Raw genomic sequence first — 19,155 nt, 5'->3', positions numbered from 1 at the left:
AAATCTAAATCCCATAGAATACAATGGGATGTAGATTTCGGCAGAGGGCATATCAGTCACCGTTGTGAGAGAGTAACGCGTCTGCCGACATCTGGACCAGGCCTTAGGTTTTGTATCACTATTTCTAGTCCCTGTTCTCCTTCTGGTGATATTTTGTACTGCAAGAAGAACATTTTGTTTCATTGTTGTTTGTACAGGTGCTATTGTCACACGCCCCACATCGTCCTTACTGGAGGCTCAAACATTGTTGTCTACTTTGTCAAGCATTCAGTCACATACGGTAGTTTGGGGTTAGGAGAAGTAGACATTAGTGAAAATAGGAGTGTTCTTGGTACATTCAAGATACGTGCAATCTGCAGTACATTTAATTATTGCATGAAAGTTTTGAAGTAAGCCTGTGCCCAACAAATTAAAGGTGCATTTATCTGTTTAACACAAAAGACTGTTCATCAGTCTTTTCATCATGTATTGTATCTTCCTTAGAGGGGTGCATGTCAGGTCATTTTTTAAAAAATGGAGGAATTAGAGGCCCCGGTGCACAGGAGGAATTTCACTTTATGTCCTTCTGCCATTGCTTCAATATATGACCCTCTTTGATCCACTGGAATATTCACCTGTATCTCTATCTCGCTCGGTCCACACTCTTGGATAAAATCATCATCCGGCAAGTGGACAGTTGCCATCTGGGATCTGTTACCCTGTCTGTCAAAGTAGTTTTGTTGGTATCCCCGGTAAATGGTGTCATTGGTGTCATTGCATAATATTCAGCGCAGAGGCCATTATTGGACATATGATTATGTTATCGTGACCCTCTGTTAAAGGAATGTTTGTATCCCTCTTTGGCACATCCTTATGCCATGGAGCGCCCTGTTAGTTTCCTGTGGTAATGGACATTCAGTTATCCCATGACTCCTTACAGTGGTAGCATCCATTATCTACTTGGGCACTCTGGGTCTGTAAGTTGGTGCAGAGTATCCTCTTGTCCCCCACGTTGTCCCCAGAATGTGCACCTGCCTGGCCCTTGCTATAGATGCTGGAGCAACACTTTACTGCTTAGCTCTTGAGTTTCTTATCCTTATTGTGTTCTTCCTGTGCCAGGCCTCTCAGCGAAGTATTGGTCCATGGCCGAGACTTCCCTTAGTGGCTTTGCTCCCCATGTTGGCACGGATGGATCATCTTATAAATCTAACCATTAATGTGCCTGGCAGGGCAGCTATTTCATCAGTCACTTGACCATTAGCTTTCCGGGCATATGCTTTATTACTTTTGGCCCAGTCAACATTGTCAGAGTATTCTTTGTTGCACGTCTTCCATAAATCAGACAGGAGAATTCAGGAAACATTTGGCCTATGCCGTTCAATGTTTGCTGTCCTACTCATAGTATTTTCTCTGTTCCAGTTTATTCCATCTTGCTCCAAGGGACATAGGCATGGTACAGGTCTGGTACTTCACGCATAAGGGCATCATAAAGGAATCTTATCAAAGCATGAATACATTCTCACAGTCCTGAGGACAGTTGCGGTTTCAGCATTTGGTTTTGTTGTCCTTTCTGATTAACATCTTATCTACCTGATCCTTTAGTTCTTGAAAGCAAAGGGGAAGCTGTAGGAGGCTGGACTGGCTTGTAGTGAGTACCTAGGGGTACTTGCACCTTGCACCAGGCCCAGTTATCCCTTATTAGTGTATAGGGTGTCTAGCAGCATAGGCTGATAGATAATGGTAGCTTAGCAGAGCAGCTTAGGCTGAACTAGGAGACGAGTGAAGCTCCTACAGTACCACTTAGTGTCATATGCACAATATCATAAGAAAACACAATACACAGTTATACTAAAAATAAAGGTACTTTATTTTTATGACAATATGCCAAAGTATCTTAGAGTGTACCCTCAGTGAGAGGATAGGAAATATACACAAGATATATATACACAATACCAAAAATATGCAGTATAGTCTTAGAAAACAGTGCAAACAATGTATAGTTACAATAGGATGCAATGGGGACACATAGGGATAGGGGCAACACAAACCATATACTCCAAAAGTGGAATGCGAACCACGAATGGACCCCAAACCTATGTGACCTTGTAGAGGGTCGCTGGGACTATTAGAAAATAGTTAGGGTTAGAAAAATAGCCCACCCCAAGACCCTGAAAAGTGAGTGCAAAGTGCACTAAAGTTCCCCAAAGGACAAAGAAGTCGTGATAGGGGGATTCTGCAGGAAAGACACAATCCAGCAATGCAACAACGATGGATTTCCAGTCGAGGGTACCCGTGGAACAAGGGGACCAAGTCCAAAAGTCACAAGCAAGTCGGAGATGGGCAGATGCCCAGGAAATGCCAGCTGTGGGTGCAAAGAAGCTTCTACTGGACAGAAGAAGCTAAGGTTTCTGCAGGAACGACAAGGGCTAGAGACTTCCCCTTTGGAGGACGGATCCCTCACGCCGTGGAGAGTCGTGCAGAAGTGTTTTCCCGCCGAAAGACCGCCAACAAGCCTTGCTAGCTGCAAATCGTGCGGTAAGCGTTTTTGGATGCTGTGTGGCCCAGGAGGGACCAGGATGTCGCAAATTGCGTCAGGAGAGAGAGGGGACGTCGAGCAAGACAAGGAGCCCTCTCAGTAGCAGGTAGCACCCGGAGAAGTGCCAGAAACAGGCACTACGAGGATGCGTGAAACGGTGCTCACCCGAAGTCGCACAAAGCAGTCCCACGTCGCCGGAGAACAACTTAGGAGGTCGTGCAATGCAGGTTAGAGTGCCGTGGACCCAGGCTGGACTGTGCACAAAGGATTTCCGCCGGAAGTGCACGGAGGCCGGAGTAGCTGCAAAAGTCGCGGTTCCCAGCAATGCAGTCTGGGGTAGGGAGGCAAGGACTTACCTCCACCAAACTTGGACTGAAGAGTCACTGGACTGTGGGAGTCACTTGGACAGAGTTGCTGGATTCGAGGGACCTCGCTCGTCGTGCTGAGAGGAGACCCAAGGGACCGGTAATGCAGCTTTTTGGTGCCTGCGGTTGCAGGGGGAAGATTCCGTCGACCCACGGGAGATTTCTCCGGAGCTTCTAGTGCAGAGAGGAGGCAGACTACCCCCACAGCATGCACCACCAGGAAAACAGTCGAGAAGGCGGCAGGATCAGCGTTACAGAGTTGCAGTAGTCGTCTTTGCTACTATGTTGCTGTTTTGCAGGCTTCCAGCGCGGTCAGCAGTCGATTCCTTGGCAGAAGGTGAAGAGAGAGATGCAGAGGAACTCGGATGAGCTCTTGCATTCGTTATCTAAAGTTTCCCCAGAGACAGAGACCCTAAATAGCCAGAAAAGAGGGTTTGGCTACCTAGGAGAGAGGATAGGCTAGCAACACCTGAAGGAGCCTATCAGAAGGAGTCTCTGACGTCACCTGGTGGCACTGGCCACTCAGAGCAGTCCAGTGTGCCAGCAGCACCTCTGTTTCCAAGATGGCAGAGGTCTGGAGCACACTACAGGAGCTCTGGACACCTCCCAGGGGAGGTTCAGGTCAGGGGAGTGGTCACTCCCCTTTCCTTTGTCCAGTTTCGCGCTAGAGCAGGGCTAAGGGGTCCCTGAACCGGTGTAGACTGGCTTATGCAGAAATGGGCACATCTGTGCCCAAGAAAGCATTTCCAGAGGCTGGGGGAGGCTACTCCTCCCCTGCCTTCACACCGTTTTCCAAAGGGAGAGGGTGTCACACCCTCTCTCAGAGGAAGTTCTTTGTTCTGCCATCCTGGGACAAGCCTGGCTTGACCCCAGGGGGGCAGAAACCTGTCTGAGGGGTTGGCAGCAGCAGCAGCTGCAGTGAAAGCCCAGGAAGGGCAGTTTGGCAGTACCAGGGTCTGTGCTACAGACCACTGGGATCATGGGATTGTGCCAACTATGCCAGGATGGTATAGAGGGGGCAATTCCATGATCATAGACATGTTACATGGCCATATTCGGAGTTACCATTGTGAAGCTACATATAGGTAGTGGCCTATATGTAGTGCACGCGTGTAATGGTGTCCCCGCACTCACAAAGTCCGGGGAATTGGCTCTGAACGATGTGGGGGCACCTTGGCTAGTGCCAGGGTGCCCTCACACTAAGTAACTTAGCACCCAACCTTTACCAGGTAAAGGTTAGACATATAGGTGACTTATAAGTTACTTAAGTGCAGTGGTAAATGGCTGTGAAATAACGTGGACGTTATTTCACTCAGGCTGCAGTGGCAGGCCTGTGTAAGACTTGTCAGAGCTCCATATGGGTGGCAAAAGAAATGCTGCAGCCCATAGGGATCTCCTGGAACCCCAATACCCTGGGTACCTCAGTACCATATACTAGGGAATTATAAGGGTGTTCCAGTAAGCCAATGTAAATTGGTAAAATTGGTCACTAGCCTGTTAGTGACAATTTGAAAGAAATGAGAGAGCATAACCACTGAGGTTCTGGTTAGCAGAGCCTCAGTGAGACAGTTAGGCACCACACAGGGAACACATACATATAGGCCACAAACTTATGAGCACTGGGGTCCTGACTAGCAGGGTCCCAGTGACACATAACAAACATACTGAAAACATAGGGTTTTCACTATGAGCACTGGGCCCTGGCTAGCAGGATCCCAGTGAGACAGTGAAAACACCCTGACATACACTCACAAACAGGCCAAAAGTGGGGGTAACAAGGCTAGAAGGAGGCTACTTTCTCACAGAAGCTAACCAGAATAAACAGTTCATGGACTTTTACCATCCTCGGCCGTTTGTACAGCTGCAGGGTTCATGAAATGACAGTGAAGAAACACCATGAAAGAATGGTTGCTCAATATCCCGTTTCTGCTGCTACACTCTCTGTGTGCGAGTCTGTGACTCATGTATGGGGATAGGACTGTGTGGTTGGTGAGACTGTGAGTAGTGCGATCTGTGGGATCCATTTTGTTTGGCCCCTGGTTTAGCACGGCACATGCTTGAGGGTGAATGCAGTTTCCCAGGCAGTGAAAGCGTATTTCTTGCATTGTAACTGGAGCGGTTGGCTGCAGGTCTTTAGATTGGAGTGGCTGGAGGTCTCTAGATTAGAGTGGCTGGAGGTCTTTAGATTGGAGTGGCTGGAGGTCTTTAGATTGGAGTGGCTGGAGGTCTCTAGATTAGAGTGGCTGGAGGTCTTTAGATTGGAGTGGCTGGAGGTCTTTAGATTGGAGTGGCTGGAGGTCTCTAGATTAGAGTGGCTGGAGGTCTTTAGATTGGAGTGGCTGGAGGTCTTTAGATTGGAGTGGCTGGAGGTCTTTAGATTAGAGTGGCTGGAGGTCTTTAGATTGGAGTGGCTGGAGGTCTTTAGATTGGAGTGGCTGGAGGTCTTTAGATTGGAGTGGCTGGAGGTCTTTAGATTGGAGTGGCTGGAGGTCTTTAGATTGGAGTGGCTGGAGGTCTTTAGATTAGAGTGGCTGGAGGTCTTTAGATTGGAGTGGCTGGAGGTCTTTAGATTGGAGTGGCTGGAGGTCTTTAGATTGGAGTGGCTGGAGGTCTTTAGATTGGAGTGGCTGGAGGTCTTTAGATTGGAGTGGCTGGAGGTCTTTAGATTAGAGTGGCTGGAGGTCTTTAGATTGGAGTGGCTGGAGGTCTTTAGATTGGAGTGGCTGGAGGTCTTTAGATTGGAGTGGCTGGAGGTCTTTAGATTGGAGTGGCTGGAGGTCTCTAGATTAGAGTGGCTGGAGGTCTTTAGATTGGAGTGGCTGGAGGTCTTTAGATTGGAGTGGCTGGAGGTCTTTAGATTGGAGTGGCTGGAGGTCTTTAGATTAGAGTGGCTGGAGGTCTTTAGATTGGAGTGGTTTGAGCTTTTTAGATTAGAGTGGTTGGAAGTCTTTAGAGTAGAGGGGTTTGATGTGTGTGATTAAAGGTCTTTAGCATAGAGTGGTTGGAGCTCTTTAGAGTGTTTGGGGTAGTTGGAGGTCTTTAGAGGGGCTGGAGGTCTTTAGAGTGGTTGAAGGTCTTTAGAATAGAGTGGTTGGAGGTCTTTAGATTAGAGTGGTTGGAAGTCTTTAGATTAGAGTGGTTGGAGGTCTTTAGATTAGAGTGGCTGGAGGTCTTTAGAGGGGCTGGATGTCTTTAGAGTGGTTGGAGGTCTTTAGATTAGAGTGGTTGGAAGTCTTTAGATTAGAGTGGTTGGAGCTCTCTAGATTAGAGTGTTTGGAGGTCTCTATATTAGAGTGGTTCGAGGTCTTCAGATTAGAGGGGTTGGAGCTCTTTAGATTAGAGAGGTTGGAGGTCTTTAGAGTGGCTGGAGATCTTTAGAGTGGTTGAAGGTCTTTAAAATATAGTGGTTGGAGGTCTCTAGATTGGAGTGGCTGGAGGTCTCTAGATTAGAGTGGCTGGAGGTCTCTAGATTAGAGTGGCTGGAGGTCTCTAGATTAGAGTGGTTGGAGGTCTCTAGATTAGAGCGGTTGGAGGTCTCTAGAGTGGTTGGCGCTCTTTAGATTAGAGGGGTTGGAGGTCTCTAGATTAGAGTGGTTGGAGCTCTTTAGATTAGAGAGGTTGGAGGTCTTTAGAGTGGCTGGCGGCCTTTAGAGTGGTTGAAGGTCTCTAGATTAGAGTGGCTGGAGGTCTCTAGATTAGAGTGGTTGGAGGTCTCTAGATTAGAGGGGTTGGAGGTCTCTAGATTAGAGTGTTTGGAGGTCTTTAGATTAGAGGGGTTGGAGGTCTCTAGATTAGAGTGGTTGGAGGTCTCTAGAGTGGTTGGAGCTCTTTAGATTAGAGGGGTTGGAGGTTTTTAGATTAGAGGGGTTGGAGGTCTCTAGATTAGAGTGTTTGGAGGTCTTTAGATTAGAGGGGTTGGAGGTATTTATATTAGAGTGGATAAAGGGCTTTAGAGTAGTTGGAAATGATGAGTAGAAATAATTCTAGAGCTTTTTCTCACGCAGTCAAAGACACTCATTGGCAATTAAAGCTCCTCCTGGAATGTTGTTAAAAAACAGGAGGGTAAGCTTTGGGTTGTAGTAACATTGTGATTTTTGTTAGCATAGAGCAATGGTCTTCAACCTTTTTAATGTCCACCCCTCAGTTAAAAATGTTATTTATTTTATAAAACTTGTAGCTCTGAGCATTTTTCTCAACTCGGGCATTGCAGTTCTGTTCAGCTATTCCTTTTAAAAATCTGATGAAAATACACTATTGCCAATATGCTAGTGGCAGCCTGGAATCACTAATAGTGTAAAAGCATTCACAGTGTGAGCTTTTATCAGTGATGGGTTTGGGACTTCGAGGGTTATCTAGGTCCCCCCATTCTCCCACCTCTTTCTCACTGTCACATTTACTCCCCGCTGGGAGATTAACGAAAGAAAGATATTAATGATGAGCCATCACACACTGGCTCACTGCCACTTTGTTTTCTTTAAGTAAAACACATCCCCCATGAACATAATGTTTGGCTCCATGCCCTAAGGACTTAATAAATGTTCCACTTTGCCAGAGCCTCGTGCTCCCCCCCCCCCTTTCCCTCCCTCAGAAACATTTCAGGCACCCCAGTTGAAAGACAGCTGTCGTTTGTGGGAGGGCTAGGGGGGCATTTGAAGTTTGAATACAATTGTCCTGCTGTGGAGGTGGTGTGGAGTACATGGTTAAGTAAAACTGCCTGGTGTGTCGTAGCCTAGAAAAATATAGGGTTCAGTGGTGAATAGCTGGTTTGTGCCTTGTTTTTTGCTTAGAGACTGTGTTGTGTATTGGAGTCTGTAGTCCAGAGCAAAATCACAGAGTGTATTGTGTTTGTAACTGGGTTTTCGGTCCATTAGGCCGAGTTAGAGGCTGAAAAACCCTCTATCTAGGAGATATGATGGGTGCCAGGGATGTGCTGAATGTGTGTGAAGTAGGGCAGAATAAAATGTGAAAGGGAAGGCTGTTCCGTAATGTGGGCTCTTGGATGGACACTAATTTGGGCGTGATGTCTCTGAGTTGACCAAAGGTACATGATGAGATGATGGCACAAACCTGGTTGTTTTATTTTCAATTTCCTATCTAATCCATTCCAGTACTTTTAACACAGGATTTTGGTGCAGCAAATTCAAAAGAGACATGACTGAGAACACCTTGATATAGCTAGTAAAGTAGATTACTTTGGGGTTACTAATCAATTTTAAATTTTCTTCACTCTCCTGCTATAATGAGTGTCTGACCTCTACGATCTTAACGGCAGCCACTCTTATATACAAAAGATCTCCGGTAAAGAGCCCCCGACAGGGGAGCCCGTCAGATATTGCACCGCCGGTCTGACAAGGAGCTTCCCGATCATGAAGCATGACACCCATCAGGGTGTGTGAGGGCTCTTGCTCCTGAACTTGAACTGTCCCCCTAGATCCATGGAACAGTGTACTTTTTTGTTGTCAATGATGAAAGACTACTGGTCTACAATCACACAGATAATGTCCTGAGTTCTATCCTTGCCGATCCCAGTGGAAGCCAGGTGGCTCCTTCTGACGATCTCTAGCAACATCACTTGGCCCAAATAGCAGAAATAATGGTTATAGCTGGCTGCAGGAGTAGCTAAGCGGAATATAGCAAGGACATAGGGAGTGCACCCCAAGCATTACAGAATGGGAGTCAGATCTAGATTGGTGTCAGAGGCCAGAAGAAGTAATTTATTCGGGTAGAGACTGTCCCAAGAAATGGCAACAACTGTGGGGGGCAGGGCGAGAGTATAGGGTTAGTGGTTGAGTGATGACTTTATTTTGGGAGGTGGGTTATTTGGGTGTGGCTTTACACATAGATAATAAACATTGGACCTTATTTAGAGTTTGGCGGATGGGATACCCCGTCTCAAACGCTGCGGATGTCCTGTCTGCCGTATTACAGCCGATAGCACTTGAACTACAATGGACAGGACATTTTCCACATTGAGAGAGTATCCTGTCCTCCCCACTCTACATAAGGCCTATAGATGGTAGACGCTGTATGAGTTAGTTGAAAACCTAATGCAGGTCATACTCAGTTAGTAATCCATTAACTGCTGAGGGCTGAAGAATCCCATCATTTCAATCACAGTGTTGTAAATTACTAATTCCCTTTCCCTTCTTATACTAGGGCCTCTTATAGCCGGCACTCTCTTTTCATTGCGAGCTCATGAGAAGGAAGGTCTGTGTCCTGTTGACCACCCGGACGGCGCGAGAACACCCGTTGATGACCATTCCCTAGGTGAGTAATCATGAGCTGCCAGGGTTCATTGCAAAGGGAAGATTTATTTACTACTGCTTGGAAAGTGAATGTGTTATGCTCATTGACGTTGCCCTTTGAGTGAGAAACCATGTTCAGAAGAGGAACCAACCTTAAAGGCCGCACTTTTAGCCATTACAACCACTGAACGTGTTGTCCTTTGTATGTCTTGCCCTCCGTGAGCTGTGGTTAGCTGTGAATGACCACCAGAAGACACTGGCCACTGTGGTTAGTTGTGAATGACCACCAGAAGACACTGCCCACTGTGGTTAGTTGTGAATGACCACCAGAAGACACTGGCTGCTGTGAGTGTGAATGACCATCTTAAGACACTGGCTGCTGTGGAGTGTGAATGACCATCTTAAGACACTGGCTGCTGTGAGTGTGAATGACCATCTTAAGACACTGGCTGCTGTGAGTGTGAATGACCATCTTAAGACACTGGCTGCTCTGGAGTGTGAATGACCATCGTAAGACACTGGCTCTGCGGTTCGTTGTGACTGACCATCGTAAGACACTAGCTGCTGTAGAGTGTGAATGACCATCGTAAGACACTGGCTGCTGTGAGTGTGAATGACCATCTTAAGACACTGGCTGCTGTGGAGTGTGAATGACCATTTTAATACACTGGCTGCTGTGAGTGTGAATGGCCATCTTAAGACACTGGCTGCTGTGGAGTGTGAATGACCATTTTAATACACTGGCTGCTGTGAGTGTGAATGAGCATCTTAAGACACTGGCTGCTGTGGTTAGTTGTGCCTGACCATCGTAAGACACTGGCTGCTGTGGTTTGTGAATGGCTATCGTAAGACACTGGCTGCTGTGGTTGGTGAATGACCATCGTAAGACACTGGCTGCTGTGGTTTGTGAATGGCTATCGTAAGACACTGGCTGCTGTGGTTGGTGAATGACCATCGTGAGACACTGGCTGCTGTGGTTGGTGAATGACCATCGTGAGACACTGGCTGCTGTGGTTGGTGAATGACCATCGTGAGACACTGGCTGCTGTGGTTGGTGAATGATTATCGTAAGACACTGGCTGCTGTGTAGTGTGAATGACCATCGTAAGACACTGGCTGCTGTGGTTTGTGAATGGCTATCGTAAGACACTGGCTGCTGTGTAGTGTGAATGACCATCGTAAGACACTGGCTGCTGTGCTTTGTGAATGACCATCGTAAGACACTGGCTGCTGTGCTTTGTGAATGACCATCGTAAGACACTGGCTGCTGTGGTTGGTGAATGACCATCGTAAGACACTGGCTGCTGTGAGTGTGAATGGCTATCGTAAGACACTGGCTGCTGTGGTTGGTGAATGACCATCGTGAGACACTGGCTGCTGTGGTTGGTGAATGACCATCGTAAGACACTGGTCACGCCAGTTCCCATAAGCTAGAACAATAAAGTTTCCTTGTGGCTGCCGGACATTGGAGAGTCCAGGAAGCGGGAGCCGCCCTCCCTGCTTATCTTGGCTGCTACCTGCACATCTTTGAAGGGGAGTCATGCTTGCACTCTGATGCAGCAGTTTCAACGTCTGTAGTAGTTGTGCGTTAATCCGAAGTGAAACCTACCGTATCCCACTGCTTACTACATTTATTTTATGGTATTTATTGTTCTTCAAGGACATAGGGTCTTAGCAGTTGCTTTGCTTTCAGTGCTCTATGGGGCTCCCTTCATTTTCAATAGGTATCTGGATTGAGAATCTTTTAATTTAGGAGTCTCAAATGAAAGCAGTTGCTACTTCCAGATTAATTTGTTCCATTTTTTAGAGAAATATTACCTTTTCTGCCTCTCAGCATTTGTCCGCGAGCAGAGGCAGCATGCACTCTATCGAGATTAGATTATTGTATAATCTGTGTCTCCCAAAGTGTATCCTTAAACAACTCCAAAGAATACACAATGTTGTGGCCCAGATTATCTATACATTGAGACATTGTGACGATGTTTTGGAAGCTTGGAGAGCTTTGCACTGACTCCCTGTGAAACGAAGAGTTATTTCCAAAACCTCATGCCTGATGCACAAAAAGTATCATGCATGGAAATATCTCCTTTAGTCTCTTGCTTTACTCACTGTAAATCTGCTGATGTTGCGCTACTGTTTATCATCCCTACAGTCAGGAGAGCCAGAGTGGGAGACAGGCCACTTTCATATTTGGGACCTAGTTTGTGGCACACGCTTCCTATTGGTATAAGACCATTATATGTGACACGTCCTTCAGGAAGGCACTCAAAGCACGTTGTTAACTCTCCGTGCCTCCTTCCTACGCATTTGTAAATTGAAGTTTGGGTATTTTAGCACCAAAATGCTAATGTTTGGTGAACGGTTTGCAACTTACAAGTTCAAAATAAATCTGAATTTTAGTACTCAAAACCTGTGGGACAGTGACTAGAGCACTTGGCCTAGTTTATCTGAGCTCCCAAAATGTTCATACCCAGAGGTTTGCAAACAGATGTAGTTTGAAAGAGCGCTTGGAAGTGGTCTCTGACTCAGTAGTAGCCCAGCAGCCAAGATCTAGGTCTAATGAAGGCCAAGGAGCGGCAGGGGGTGGCAAAATATATTAACCTTGCTTGCAACCTCCTGTCATAAATGTCCATACTTTAATCTAAAAATGAAAGTCATTGGAAGCCTCCAATCTTAGGGACGTCGTTGGGGAGAGGAGCATTAGATTGATGGGTAAGATGACACGTGTTAAAATATGACAACACCCCAAAGCATCAGTGAGACTTGGAACCAAGAGGGAGGCTGGGCCACGAGTCAAGGGGCCAGGCTCCTGCACGAGGTATGGGCTGCTCATAAATGTTCCATTGTGTCTTTGACTCTTTGGATTTAAAATATTTAAGTTGGAATACGATTCTTGGCAATGTCTGAGAGGGGTTCTATGCCCTTGGACACTTTAAGCTGGTCAGTTCTTTGGTTTCTTCGTCTCCTCTTCGATTGCTGTTTAGGATGTTGACGGGTGTCTCGTGACTGAAGCTGAACAAGCCTCGTTGAGGAGGGATAAGCCTCGCCGGAGTGCGGACGGCCACGTTTCTGTGGTGCCACAACAGCTGCGGCGTGGTGGACAAGGAGGCCTGCGCTTTCCCATCCTCAGTGCCAAATGTCTGATGCAGCTCTACACCAAATAAGATTTTGTGGCAGGATTTCTGCAAGGCCTGGATCTTCGGGGTTTTCAGCCCCGGAAAATGCAGTTTTTAGGATCTTTTGAGGATTGGGTGACAGACTTCTTAGTTCATAGCACGTCTCTGTGTTAGCACTATAGGGTACATGCCAAGTTGATGTCCTGCTGTGCTCAGATGATCCTGGACACCATATCTGTGAGTGGTTCAGTCGCTCTCTAGCCTCCATTTTAGGCAATTTTGTTGTCTGGTTAAAAATCAAGCAAGTCAGTTCCTTGTTGCAGGTAAAATAGCTCCTAGGTGGTTCAAAAGCCAGTCATAACAATAACTGGTGATATGACTTGCCGATTCCAAATGAAAATGTAGTGGCCGCCTATTTCTGAGCGTATCCTTCGTCTTTTACTGCGTAGAGACATCCCCTCCTCCCCCCAAAGCAAGCATATGGTTTCCATAGTAGATGGAAATCCTGCAAGTAGCGTCCAGTCTTGGCGAGAAGGCTGCTGTGAGATTCTCCAGGAGCGGGAGACCTCCTGGCAGCAGCGTGTGGTATGTAGCAAGAAGGGTGTGGGGATCCTTCAGGTGTGGCTGCTGAAGGCCTCCTAAGGGCCCCTCTGACTGTTTGTTTCTGACCGAATTAGAATATTCTGCACCCACGGAGGAGACGTACCTCGTTTAAAATGGACAAAGGACCTACTCTCATGCCTAGTTGGGCAATATTCTACTTTTCTCAAGTAGTTAAAAAACACCAGTTTAAAAATGTAAGGGCATTCTCTTTTAGAAAGGAAATTAAAAACCATAATCTTCAGTCTTAGGCTTTTCTGTCTGTGCTGGAAAAGAGAAAGTGTGTGGAGTAAAATGAGCATATTGATGAAACAACTTTTCCACAGTTGTATCTGGCAGTGTCTAAAGTTACCTGAATCGTCAAAACCAATAATAATTTTGTTTGTAAAATAACTAGCAATGCTTGTTTGAGGGAAACTAGAAGCTAAAGGGACCATTTTGTGTGACACTAAAGTACCGTTTTCTTTGCTTGACAGGTGGCATGACCGATAACTCTGCATTGTCCGTGGAACTAAAAGGAGAAGAAACTCACCATCCACAGGATCGCACCTCAATCAGAAGGAAAAGCAAAGAGAGTCTCAGCACAGGTCAGGCACGCGGAGGGGTGCTTGGGTTCAGCACAGGTCAGGCACCCGGAGGGGCGCTTTGGTTCAGCACAGGTCAGGCACACGGATGGGTGCTTGGGTTCAGCACAGGTCAGGCATGCGGAGGGGCGCTTTGGTTCAGCACAGGTCAGGCACGCAGAGGGGTGCTTGGGCTCAGCACAGGTCAGGCACGCGGAGGGGTGCTTGGGTTCAGCACAGGTCAGGCACACGGAGGGGCGCTTTGGTTCAGCACAGGTCAGGCACGCGGAGGGGTGCTTAGGTTCACCACAGGTCAGGCATGCAGAGGGCTGCTTTGGTTCAGCACAGGTCAGGCACGCGGAGGGGTGCTTGGGTTCAGCACAGGTCAGGCACCCGGAGGGCTGCTTTGGTTCAGCACAGGTCAGGCACGCGGAGGGGTGCTTGGGTTCAGCACAGGTCAGGCACCCGGAGGGCTGCTTTGGTTCAGCACAGGTCAGGCATGCGGAGGGGTGCTTGGGTTCAGCACAGGTCAGGCATGCGGAGGGGTGCTTAGGTTCAGCACAGGTCAGGCATGCGGAGGGGTGCTTTGGTTCAGCACAGGTCAGGCACGCAGAGGGGTGCTTTGGTTCAGCACAGGTCAGGCACGCAGAGGGGTGCTTTGGTTCAGCACAGGTCAGGCACATGGAGGGGTGCTTGGGTTCAGCACAGGTCAGGCACGCGGAGGGGTGCTTGGGTTCAGCACAGGTCAGGCAGGCGGAAGGGTGCTTGGGTTCAGCACAGGTCAGGCACGCAGAGGGGTTCCTTGGCTCAGCACAGGTCAGGCACTCAGAGGGGTGCTTGGGTTCAGCACAGGTCAGGCACTCGGAGGGGTGCCTTGGCTCAGCACAGGTCAGGCACGCAGAGGGATGCCTTGGCTCAGCACAGGTCAGGCACACGGAGGGGTGCCTTGGCTCAGCACAGGTCAGGCACGCGGAGGGGTGCCTTGGTTCAACACAGGTCAGGCACACGGAGGGGTGCTTTGGTTCAGCACAGGTCAGGCACGCGGAGGGGTGCTTTGGTTCAGCACAGGTCAGGCACGCGGAGGGGTGTTTTGGTTCAGCACAGGTCAGGCACGCGGAGGGGTGCTTTGGTTCAGCACAGGTCAGGCATGCGGAGGGGTGCTTGGGTTCAGCACAGGTCAGGCACGCGGAGGGGTGCTTTGGGTTCAGCACAGGTCAGGCACGCGGAGGGGTGCCTTGGTTCAGCACAGGTCAGGCACACGGATGGGTGCTTTGGTTCAGCACAGGTCAGGCACGCAGAGGGGTGCTTTGGTTCAGCACAGGTCAGGCACACAGAGGGGTGCTTTGGTTCAGCACAGGTCAGGCACGCAGAGGGGTGCTTGATTTGGCTGTTTCTTTGCAAAGCATGTGGGCTCTAATCAGGGTCACCGGGAGCAGTATCCGCAGGAGGTTGAGGGGGGCAGTGACCTTGGAACCACCAGACCCGACCTGGAGCTGAGGGGCAGCTGCAGCCTCTGGTCTCCCAGCCAGCCTTATCCTGCACAGCAGAGAGCAGCAGACACTCCTTCAGCCCCACCTTCACCTGCTGTGTGATCCAACTCCTCCCCCTTCCCACCACCACATGCAAAACCCAGACCAGCAGAAGGTCCTGGCATCCACTTACTGCCTGCTGCAAGCAGGGGTAATAAATGCAGATCTGGCTCTGCTTTTTTCCAGAATCAGGGCCAGTGGATCCATTAGGCTGAGTTAGAAGCTGGCGAACCCTCTACCGTTAGGAGATTTGAGGGGTGTTAGGGATGTGCTGAATGTGAGCAAGGTGGGGCAGAATAAAATGTGAAAGCAAATACACAGATTTGGACCCTGGATTCCTGGTTTATTCCCCCTTCTGAGGACAATAACTTCCAATTCACAGATTTAGTCACTGTGCAGAATTATAGGTTAAGACCCTCCCCTAACCCCACTACCCCCACACTCCCACCCCATTATCGTTACACTAATTCCAAAGAGCTTGTGACCCCACCCCACCGTCTCCACACACCCACCCCGTTATCCCTACACCTACGTCCAGGGATTTGTGATGGTGCCATTGAATTGTATTGTATTATTGCTTCTATATCACCTGAAATTGGAGGTGACACCACCCTCTGATTGGATGTTTAAGATCACTTTAGCCTGGTTATATTCAAGGTCATAGGTTGTTATTGCCTAGATTTGGAAAAGGTGGTGGTGGGGTGATTCCCCACTTACTCCATTGAAGGGTATTTCTAGAGATATGAGTTCCGCAAACACTATTTATACTCTACCAATATTTTACTCTGTTTATTTGGTGTGCATAGGGGGCCACAGTCGTGTTCATCACACATGCTTGTGGAAACTGCTTTAGTGACAGAGAGGACTCTACAAGGGCCTTTACACACTCACTCCTTGCCCTTTGGATGATGGGGAGATTTACTTCCTGTCTGTGGCTTCCACCAAGAAACCATGTTATACCTCCTGCAAGATCAAACACCACAATATGAATCATGCAGACTTTGCCCTCTCCTAAGGGGAGCCATCCCACCCACAATTGCAGCCTTTGTCATTCCCTTTTACCTTGGACTTGCTCTTTGCACTGATGGCAAGAAATGCACTTCACCAGTGTTTCAGGAGATTGCTGCTTTAGACCCTAAAAAGTAGTAGATTATCTCCTTGTTTATTCTGGGTAACAGTAACCAGATAAACGCAGTGTCATCCGCCTGCTTCCACAACCTCTGCATGCTCTGCAAGATCTTCAGGTGGTTCCTGTCAACATCAGAAGGACCGTCATGCATGCCGTTGTCACTATACTGGACTACCGGAACACATTCTACTTAAAAATCAGTGCACGCCTCCTGAAATGAATACAGACAGTACAAAATTTAGCAGCAAGACTCATCGTCGCTCTTCCAGACGGACATGACGAAGCTCCAGTGGCTCCTGATCCAGAAGAGATCCCAGTTCAAGACGTTGATCCACGCATTCAGAAACCCTGCAGAACAAAGGGCCAACAGCAACACACACCCGACCCTCCACTAACCAATCAGACACCTGCTTTCCGCCTCCCTCTTCCTGCCGATCTGTCGAGCCAACAGCACAGGGCCCTCTTTCTCATATTTGGCAGCCACAAACTTGGAACGACCTTCTACTGCACCTCCGGAACGCCGCATCACTCCAGCAATTCAGCAGTAGCGAGAGAAACTGGGCAAAAACTGGTGCAATCCTGTGAAATTCCTGCAGGGTCGTAGAAAACAAAACAAATTGGCGGTCAGGACTGCTTTGTTTTATTAATGGGAGAAGGCACTGAGGGATGGGGACCCCAGGGCCTATGAAAGCTTGGGGAGGTGGGGCACTCAGCCCCTTACTGTTTAATAAAATTTTAAAAAAGGGCTGTGGGGATTGGGTTCACCCAGAGTCTCATAAGACTCGGGGGGGGCAGGTGCCACCCCTTTAATATTAAAAAAAAAAAAAAAGGCCCTGGGCTCCCCAGAGCCTAAAGAGACTCGGGAGGGGGCAGGGGAGAGAAGCCCTACAACCCCCGTCCCCTTTTAAAAAACATAGGGCCCTGGGTGATGGGGTCCCCATAACCTAATGGGGCTTGGGGAGAGGGGCCACACAGCCCTCCTCCCCTTTAAAAAAACATAAGGCCCTCTGGAGTGTTTCTGCAGGCCCTGTGGCCAATCCCGGCCATGTGCAGCTAGGAGTTGTCTTTACGTAAAGTAATAAAATGTGTAAAGTAACAAAATATTACTTTATGTTAAAAAAATACCCTAGAAATTCACTGACCAAAGTAAAGGTTAAAGTAATGTTATAGTTAGGTGTGATAAGAAGATCTGTTATTGTTTGAAAAAGAAACCTTAAAAATTCACTGAAAAAACAAATGTTAAGCTAAAGTTATAAGTAAATGAATCTGTCAGTGACAACATTAATGTTTTGAACAAAAAAAAAAACACAGAAATTCACCCGTTATATTTAGCAGGGCAACTATAACTTGCACTGCTTATGACCATATTTTACATTGCTCATGACATGATCTATGACATCATTTGTGACAGCATTGATGACATCATCAAACATGATTTTTTTGTCGCACATATTGCTCTATAAAATAGTATGACATTAGAGGCCTGAAAATAAGTAGAGAATAGCGCAGGAAAAGAAGAGACATTCATTATTTCACAGATACAACATTATGTGTAGAAAGCAGGCGCCAGAAGGCAGTCGGGCCTGTGTGCGTTGTGGAGCTGTGTATCCGGGGTTGGTGACAGTGCAAACATTGCGCACTATCATCATCCAAACTGATTACAACTTGTGTGGAAGAATATGTAGGATGTGAATAATACATTCTTAAATGGGAGAGTCGCGTCATCTTTGAAGTACATCAAAAGTCACAGTGTTGACATTCGCGTAGTAGTGCAGAGGATGAAACCAACTGGGCCAAGAGGGCCGTTGGTTGAACCCGGTGGAAAAGTTTTGAAGGCAGGGAATATATTATCAACCCAAGTGAAACAAACAAATATTGTAACTCTCTCCGGGATACATGAACACGCGTGACTTTTACTGCAGTGTCCATTTATTTTGCAACAGAAATGATAAAATTGTGTAAGGGATTTGTTTTATTATTGTTTCCACGTATTGCGTCCCTACCAGCTCTCCCTATACTTACTGTGGGTGGAAACAATATATGTAGTAGATAGTGGCCCACCACAGTTATCCACCAAAGAAATGCCAATGATAGCAATAAAACGATTTTAATCATATTTTTGCATGTGGTAATGTTTTCTTGGCTGATATATCCACACCAGGACCCCCGGCTCTCCTGGTTGGTCCGATATTATTCTGAGATGGATGCAGGTCATTTTGTTCAAATGAAGATAAAGCTTAACAAACCACTAGATTCTTGGAAAAGCTCACAAGCGTATGATAGTCTCCAAGTCCAGTCTTCACCTTTTCTAGTCTTACTGTTGTGTGCTGACAATTTCAGTCACACCCAGTGAATCCTGTGGACAGTGATGGTTTTTGAACTACTGTTTGTATTCTTCAAAGCCAATAGAGATTTCTTGTTGCTGGTATGGGACATAACTCTGGGGGGGAAATAAATCCCTGTAGCTGATAAATGTTTAGAGGCTTGTCCCACTAGCTAGAATTGTAACCCAGAGTAAAAGGGCTGTCGGGGGTGTCCTTGCTACATCAGTCTGTACAAAGCTGTACTTTGCGTGTTGGCCTCATGATTGGGAGGCCACTTTACATCAGATTCAATCAGCGACTCCCTTTTAATAAAGCTTAAAGAATCCGTTAAAGAAGCGAAGGGGGTTCCTCTCGTATTAGAAGGAGGACATTTTGCCGGACCAATTTCATATTGTCTGTGGCTGTGTTGGAGTTTTCGATCCTCTAGCAGCTGTGGTGTAATTCTACTTGGCTGAGCCCACGTTGCTTGGGAGTCAGTGTAGTAGCTTCTGCTTGGTTCCCTCAGCAGTGAAAGTCTCCCTGCCTCTTGTAAGGTGCGAAGGAAACTGATAGCTGAGTTGTCACCCCTCCTTCACAGGTTACTTTAAAACAATCCATTGTGGATAATCCTCCTGCCAGCGATTGGGAGTTTATTGTAAAATTTCCGCTCAGGCTACCTTCCCTGCCCCCAAGGTTAGCGCACACACAGAAACATATTTATTCTTAAACTAAAGGCTTATATTATGTGATAACCTAGTACAAAATTTAAGTTACACAAAATTAGGAAAAT

At 47.4% G+C, this 19,155-nt stretch overlaps 1 protein-coding gene across 4 annotated transcripts in view; it reads left to right on the top strand.

The window, feature by feature from the left end:
• LOC138286719 (zinc finger protein 25-like) overlaps positions 1 to 19,155 on the top strand; it is a 91,285-nt gene that overhangs the window by 22,342 nt on the left and 49,788 nt on the right. For all 4 annotated transcript variants that reach the window (XM_069227235.1, XM_069227234.1, XM_069227233.1 and 1 more), the window contains exons 3-4: positions 9,037 to 9,147; positions 13,318 to 13,428. In XM_069227235.1, coding sequence (XP_069083336.1) covers positions 9,037 to 9,147; positions 13,318 to 13,428 — 222 coding nt within the window. The remainder of the gene's footprint in view (positions 1 to 9,036; positions 9,148 to 13,317; positions 13,429 to 19,155) is intronic.

Source organism: Pleurodeles waltl, chromosome 3_2 (genome assembly GCF_031143425.1).
Source record: "Pleurodeles waltl isolate 20211129_DDA chromosome 3_2, aPleWal1.hap1.20221129, whole genome shotgun sequence".
Taxonomy (NCBI): Eukaryota; Metazoa; Chordata; class Amphibia; order Caudata; family Salamandridae; genus Pleurodeles; species Pleurodeles waltl.
The sequence above is the reverse complement of the archived record's forward strand: the minus strand, read 5'-3'. Positions and strand labels throughout refer to the sequence as shown.